Raw genomic sequence first — 7964 nt, forward strand, 5'->3', positions numbered from 1 at the left:
GGGCGTGTAACGTCATTGTAATGTGCTTTGAATGGTTCAGCGATACATTGAGGGTGTGGGAGATGAAGACGGTAGAAATACCTTAGAGAAGAGGGAGTGGTGGTGACACCGACTGTGGAACGGATGCACCACAGGTCACACACTCTCTTCCTAACTAGACCTCTGACCATTACCTTTGCTGAGTGACCCTTGACTGCCCACGTGGTATCCCTGAGGCGGAAGTAACCAGCGACCATTCATGGTGTAAATCTGTGATCACAATGTCAATGTGAGTGTGGCTGACGTGAGTATGCATGGGTTCATGAATTGTGCTTATGGATGTGATAATGCTGCCTGTGCTTGTATTTGTTTAATGTATTAGAAATGTGCTGGAGGTGAGACTCTATGCTTAATTGTATGTTTTGGTAGTGTAGAGTACTCACCTTTACATTCATTTTTCAGGTAATCAAGACGATCAGCACCGGACTCAGTGAAAGAGGTGGATGAAACTGCTATAGGACTAGGATTTTAATTTGAAACTAATGTATTTGAATGGATCCTATAATAGTGACTTGATAGAAATTGTAACCCCTTTCCTTATTTTAAAATATTTGATGAAACCAAGGGTTGAGAACCTTATTTGAAATGAAATTTATTTTATTCTAAATTTACAAAATTATGATTTATTGAAATTAGAATAAGGTGTTACATTTCACATCAACATAGTTGATAGGATAAGGAAACAAGAGGAATTTTGCTTCCACAGTGAAAGCAAGTCGAAATTCTCATCCATCAATAGGATTTCCCCCCTTCACATATGTTAAATTATTTAATGATAACAACATTAACTCTACAATTCAATGGATACAAATCATAATATTCCTCTATTAATTTGTCAAAGAATGAAGTTAAACATGTATACTTGTCATCAAATTATTAAAAAAAATTTATTCCTTTTGTGGTAGAGAAATTAATTTGGAGGAATAGAAAATTGGTATTTGTTTAATGAGCAAAAAAAAAAAAAAAAGAAGTGTATTTACTTAATGAGAAGACAATTACTAAACTCACTAAATGAGATTAAGGAACTCTCTCATGCATTAAAAAATTAAATAGTCTAACCCATTATAAATTATTATTACTAAAGTTTAATATATATATATATATATATATATGAAATAATTGATTAATGCTAATTTATAATAAAAGGATATTGATATTTATAATATAACATTCTCTCATTTGGATATCATTAGTCAATTATTAGAAATGTATAAATTATTAAGACCAAAATATTAACTATGATCAAAATATATATTGACCAATAATTTAATAAATAAGAATTAAAACTACAAAATAAAGTATTTGATATGGATATAAATCATATGCTCATATTTTATAAAATATGGGGACATGATAATATAAGTGACATCAATTTATACATATCTTACAAGAAAGATAACAATCAACAAATTATAATTTAAATTCCCACTAATACAGTATATCAAATTATATGTTTATATTTATATATATATATAATTAATTTTTATTATATAAAGTTAATAATAAGGGAAATTTTTTTATTTAATTTCTAAATTCTAAATTCTTAAAAATATATTATATCCTAATTTAATATGAAAAACTCAAATATTTAAATAAAATAATGCAGAGACAAGACCAAAATATATTAATCATTGTTATTTAGTTATCTAGAAAAAACCTATATAAAATAAATAGTTCAATCATTTTGTCATAATCATTTAATAAATTTTCTATTCTATTTTTTGAATGATCTTTTTAATTTTTTTTAATCTTATACTTAAAAATTTTATACGAGAAAAATGTATTAATAAATAATAATTAATATTACTTTAAATTTTTACATAAATAGATGAATACTATTTTTCAAGACGGTTAAATGAGAATAGTATTATAAATATTTATTTTGATCCATAGTGTATGTATAATTTATTTGGAAGGAAAGAAAAGGTTGGGCCCATACTGGGATTAACGGTGGGCTGTGTTTGGTTTCCAACTTCAAAATTGACAAAACCTCTCCTCTCTCTCTCTCACTACACTTACCCTCCATGGCTCGTCGTGCTATTGCCCATGGATCTGTAGCCTAACTTCACTTCAGAGTCTCTCTCTCTCTTTCTCTCTCCTTTGACTGCATGGAAATGAAAAACACTAACACTCTGCTTCTCTTCTTTCAATTCTTGTGTTTCTTTCAAGATCACTCTTTGGTTGCACCCATGCCACTTGTGGATTTCTCGTTCCACACCATTAATTATTACTTGGGTTTTCAGTTTTCGTAACAAATTTTGATTCAAGAACCTCCTGTGGGTAGATGGTTGTTGTTAGATACAAGTTGGAACCCTTAAGTGGCAAATATCATAGTTGAGGGCTTTTCTTATTACCCACAATTTTGTTTTAGAAATGGGAATGGGGAAGTGGCGAACCCTTTTTTTTCCCTTTTCAATTTGATGAATTTTTTTTTCTTTCTTTTTATTGTGTATAGCGTACGAATTATTTTTAGTCGTTTAGTGCTTGTTTTTTTTGAATAATTTATTTTGTATAAGTAGAATCGATTATTTTTGTTAGTTTCTAGAGAGCTTTTGAAAAATAAAAAAATATTTTCCGGAATTAGTTGGTTCCCAAACACATTCTTAATCTTAAATTAAATCTAAATCTATTTTCTGGAGCTTTGGATGTATAATAAGAACTATTGAAATTGATCATGTTATTGTTGTTTCTTGTTCTTCTTTGGGCTCCTTTTGACATCTATGCATTGTTGATAAGGTTTGTATGGATTTTGATTTGTAGGAAAAATTTTGCTGTTGGACTCTCTTGTGTTTAGATTGATTTCCAATTTCAACTTTGGGGGATATTTGTTGTTGGGAGTTGGGACTTTTGGTGAAAGATGGTTGGCAACCCTCCATTGCATGTTGCAACATTGCCAAGTGCTTTATCTTCATCGCTTATTACTCTACATGGAAATTCTTTACATTGTATGCCCTGTCTTCCATTTAGACCCCGGAGAAAAATCAACAGGATAAGAGCTACATCTGCGGATGCAGGGCACGTTGAACCGTCGCCTGCTCCGGGATCAAAGAATCCACTTGCAATTGTTTTGGACATTCCTCATACTGTTTGGAGGCAAACGCTGCGTCCATTAAGTGATTTTGGATTTGGTGGCAGGAGCATATGGGAAGGTGGGGTTGGACTGTTTTTAGTGTCTGGTGCCGTTTTGTTTGTGCTTAGTTTGGCCTGGTTAAAGGGTTTCCAAATGCGATCGAAGTTCAGGAAGTACACTGCAATGTTTGAGTTTGATCAGGCTTGCGGTATATGCACTGGAACACCAGTGAGGATCAGAGGGGTGACTGTTGGTGATGTCATTCGTGTGAATCCTTCTTTAAGAAGTATTGAAGCAGTTGTTGAGGTGCCTCTTGATAGCATAATCTTTTGGACGAAATGAAAGCTTGTTACACTTCCTATACCCTAACATCCAACTGTTAAAAATATTGCTTGTCTTTCAAATTTGTTATTTTAGTTGGTGTTTTGGACTGGTTTAAACTTTTGGCTTTCTTCGATTTGTAGATTGAAGATGATAAAACAATCATACCACGGAATTCATTGGTTGAAGTTAACCAGTCTGGTCTGCTTATGGAAACTATAATTGACATTACTCCTCGTGATCCCATTCCATCACCTTCAGCTGGACCTCTTGACCAAGAATGTTCTAAAGAAGGTCTCATTGTGTGTGATAAAGAAAAGATTAAGGGTTACCAAGGAGTCAGTTTGGATGCATTGGTTGGGATATTTACCCGCCTTGGGCAAGATGTAGAAAAAATTGGTATTGCCAATAGCTATTCATTGGCTGAACGTGCTGCTTCAATTATTGAAGAAGCGAAACCACTTCTTACAAAGGTGTGATGTAATTTTCTTACGCTAGTATGCTTGATTGATGGTAAAATATCCCCTGAAGTAGACCATTGAGTCAGGCAATTTTCTCCCCAATGCAGAATGGATGGTTACCCAACTTTGAGTTTTTTATAGTATTTGAAATTTGAAAATAGGACAAGATTGTTTGTTAAGGCCTTAGAATTCTCTGTTTGAAAGTCTTGATTTGGGAGTTTTAGTTTTATTATTTGCTCTTATATATTATGGTAACCTATTCCCTTTTCAGCACTAGTGCCATATTTTACTAATTATATCGGTTAATGAAAAGAATTTGGGGTTCATAGATATGCCATTGCATTCTGGAAATTTAGAATCCTTTATTTGATTTATTGGGGCCATTCTCCTTTAGCATACTTTTTACATCAAGTAATGGTAAGCAAAAGCAAACGACATATTCCATATAAAGCTTATGGTTTTCATTAGCTCTTTTTAGCTACGTGGTATAGTTTATCAAAATAAGTTGTTTTCTGCTTATTCCAGTAAGTTTTAGGTTAAATTTATGGCATAAGTCATTATGTAAAAAGCGCTTATTGAATAATCACATCATCTAACCTCATCCCGATTAGAACATATTAACATATTATGGATTTACATTCTTTATTTTTTTTGGATTCACTAGCAGTTAAATGGTAATGTGTCTTAGATTATGTGCAATATGGTAATTGACAACCAGAGTGATAGTACAATTATTTATTCCTAAATTCACCTACATCATTTTTTATGAATTTCAGATTCTTTGTTGTAGTTATATACTGTTTTCTTTTATAAAACTTTGTCATGCATTCTCATACCCATATTTTCCCTTTGATGTAGTGATGTCACAGATCAAAGCCATGGCTGAAGATGTTCAACCTTTGTTGACTGAAGTCCGTGACAGTAACCTATTGAAGGAGGTTGAGAATTTAACCCGAAGCCTTACACAAGCCTCTGATGATTTGAGGTTAGTTTGTAAACCTCACTGGCTCTTGTTTATTTCTAATTTGGCATGCATGCCTACATAGCCCTGTAGCATGTTGATATTAGTGTAGGGGTTTCCAGTGAGCCTGTCAACATTTTAATCTTGGGATAGATACTGAGTGAGGAAACTTGATAGTTAAAATGGCAACAATTTGTAGTTCTAAATAGTAAGTTTTTTAGCTTTTAAATGTTGAAATTGTATTTGCATTTAAAGTTCTTTTGCACATAGGTGTGCATGAGCAAAAGAAAGGAGTGGAGAAGAAACGAAAAGAATATTTTAGAAAAAGGAGAACTTACAAGGATAGAAAAAGTTGAAGAATTGGGAAAAATATGAGCAACATGTATAGGGAGAATATGATGAGTTTCATCATCTGCAGGATATTTCTTTTTTCTTTTTTTCTTTTCTTAATTTTTAATTTTTCAAAAAATGCTTACTCAAACATGTTAACAAATTTCTAAAAGGTAATATTTTCAGGAAAAAACCCTAAAACAAATGCACTTTGAGAGTGCTCCAAATATAATGCCACTCTTCTAGTCCCCATTTTTAGCCATGAAGATCCATAAAAAACTTTAATTCTCAGAAAGGGGATCTCAAACTTCTTCAAGTATGGAAGAATTAAACTAATTTAAAAATTCCATTTAATATTTTAATCTTAATTTTTATGCACAGAATGTTCTTTTAGTATAATGGTTAGTTTAACTCTCTCGTATTCCAATTAATAAAAATCATCCAATGTTTATGCAGGAGGGTACATTCATCCATTATGACCCCTGAGAACACTGAACTGATCCAGAAGTCCATATATACTCTTATTTTTACCCTGAAGAACATTGAGGTAGGATCCTAGTTTGTAAATAGCTTATGAATATCATTAAAATGAATAATTTTGTTATATTAATAATTACTTATTGGTCACATTATTGCAGAATGTTAGCTCTGATATTTTGGGTTTCACTGGCGATGAAGCTACAAGAAAGAATTTGAAATTACTTATCAAGTCCCTCAGCAGGTTATTGTGAGGTCGAAACTCCAATTAAAGTAGGATAAAATGCAATTAGGTTACATCCAATGTTTTCCATCAACCACAACATTGAAGGAGAAAATAGTATTTTGTGACAGTTTTAGTTGTTTCTGAAAATGTGACATTACTTATGGTTTTTACATTCTGCTGTGATAGAAATTTGTTTCCAAGTCAACAATGAGAGAGAGAGAGAGGGGGGAGGGGGGGGGGGGGGGGATGTGTTAGTGATTGGATCAGCTCATTGCTATGTGCATATCCTTATTTTACTGAAATGATGTTATTCTTCTGGGTAGCATGGAGGTGATTCTTAATGGTTGTCACTTGTGACATTTCACCTAAAATGCTCACACAAAAGTGAGGGTACAGGCTTATGGTGTTTCATTGGTGAGGTTTAAAGTTGTAGGTAGTTGTTTTTCAAATATAAAAATTGATAGGGGCAGGATCATTTGCTTACATACAGAGCATTTTGATATCATTGGAACAGGTTTATGGGTTATAGTGCTTGACCTTCTATTCTCTTTTTCCTTTTTGGACCCTTGTTTCCTTAAATATAAAGCTTTAACCTTGAAGTTGAGATGGATAGTTATTTGGTATCTATAAAGAGCTGATTTTCTGTTGTTAAAATGTCTTTTTGTCAACACATAATTTTATAAAAATGTGGTATGGGAATCTAAACACATATTGCATATAAGTTTAAATATGTTTTTGATTCCAGACTCAAACATTGTTTTTGTTTTTTTATCATATTTTAATTTTATTTAAGTCCCTACATTTAACAAAACCAGTGTGTTTAGTCTCTCACTGGGGAATTAAAGTTTATGCTTTTTTACTTTTAAAGGATTAAAAATAAATAAAAAAGCAGGGACTATTTTAAAAATAAGATATTTTTGGGATAATTTTTTTTAAGCCTTGGATATTTTATGACAGCTAGCAATGCTACAGTGTTTTGTATAGGATTTGTTTAATGTCATTTCTAAAATTAATTGGGTAATCTTGAAGTCATTATTGTAAGAAGGATATTTACATAATCACCACGCATGACCCAAAATTGTGTGAGCAATTGCAAAAAGAATAAAAAATAAAATCCTAAGAATTTTGGCTGGATTTTGTTTTTTTCTGGTATGATATTTTTTTTAATGTAATTATACTATATAGTTTTTTCCTTTTAGAAATGAAATATACTGGAGCAGGATACAATTGACATTCAGCCGACAAGAGATCACGTATTAAAGGGTGAAAATCTACAAAATAAGTGTTGTAAGGTTGAAAATAGGTTTTATTGAAAGTTATTTGAAGTTTGGGGAACATTTTTTCTTTCTGTTGCAGTATATATTCTTTTATCATTTTATTCGTGTACTTCAGAAAAGTGGTCTGTTAAAGTCTTTCAAATTTGTGGCAATAAATATCAACATTTTGATATCAAATGTTTAGAAGTTATATGAAACAAAAATAATTTTTCTCTTTTTTAATCTTTTATATCGTAATGATGCATATAGTTTAGTTTACACGGAGTCTGTATTATGAATCTTTCAAATATTTTTAAATTTCAAATTTGAAGTTATCACTTTTTTTCAAACACGGAATGATTAAACTAATGGAAATTTTGGCATAGTCAGCATTTTTGGAATCTTTTGCAAATTTTTACACGTTTTACCGGAACTTCTGGGCAAGGAAAAAAAAAAATAGGCACCATTGCATTTAATTATACTAATGTGAAAATTGCGATCTTTAATAACTAATCAAAATTACATTAAATCACGTTTCAACGTTAAATATATTCACCTTTGGGTAAATTTGACGGAAATAAAATTCATGCACTGCTTCAGTTTGGTGTTGGTCTAATCAGAAGAAAATCAAATCATATTAGTTGAATGAATTAAATATTGATTCAGAAGGTTAGTATACAATAAGGACAAGTTAATGGGCTGTCTTATAAACCGTTGCAGATGAATTCGACTAGTGACACAAAGGGACATTTAGGAACATTTTAAATTATATTTTCCCATTTGAATTCGAAAATATTATTTTTCAATAAACGAGCGTTTGATC

At 31.5% G+C, this 7964-nt stretch overlaps 1 protein-coding gene across 3 annotated transcripts; it reads left to right on the top strand.

Moving 5' to 3' along the window:
- Window positions 1-1939: 1939 nt before the first annotated feature.
- Window positions 1940-6492, top strand: LOC113854510 (protein TRIGALACTOSYLDIACYLGLYCEROL 2, chloroplastic). Of its 3 annotated transcripts, none has more exons than XM_027485525.1 (6): window positions 1940-2114; window positions 2800-3415; window positions 3574-3903; window positions 4761-4876; window positions 5639-5729; window positions 5821-6492. In XM_027485525.1, exons 2-6 carry the CDS (start codon window positions 2897-2899, stop codon window positions 5911-5913), a joined length of 1149 nt encoding a protein of 382 aa, XP_027341326.1. In that variant the 5' UTR covers window positions 1940-2114; window positions 2800-2896; the 3' UTR covers window positions 5914-6492. The 3 variants fall into 3 exon arrangements, with proteins under 3 accessions (XP_027341326.1, XP_027341327.1, XP_027341328.1); XM_027485526.1 differs by having other exon boundaries at window positions 1989-2021; window positions 2799-3415; window positions 5821-6091; XM_027485527.1 differs by lacking the exons at window positions 5639-5729; window positions 5821-6492 and having other exon boundaries at window positions 2039-2114; window positions 4750-4877.
- Window positions 6493-7964: the final 1472 nt, after the last annotated feature.

Source organism: Abrus precatorius, unplaced genomic scaffold (assembly GCF_003935025.1).
Source record: "Abrus precatorius isolate BTA unplaced genomic scaffold, Abrus_2018 Scaffold11, whole genome shotgun sequence".
Lineage (NCBI taxonomy): Eukaryota > Viridiplantae > Streptophyta > Magnoliopsida > Fabales > Fabaceae > Abrus > Abrus precatorius.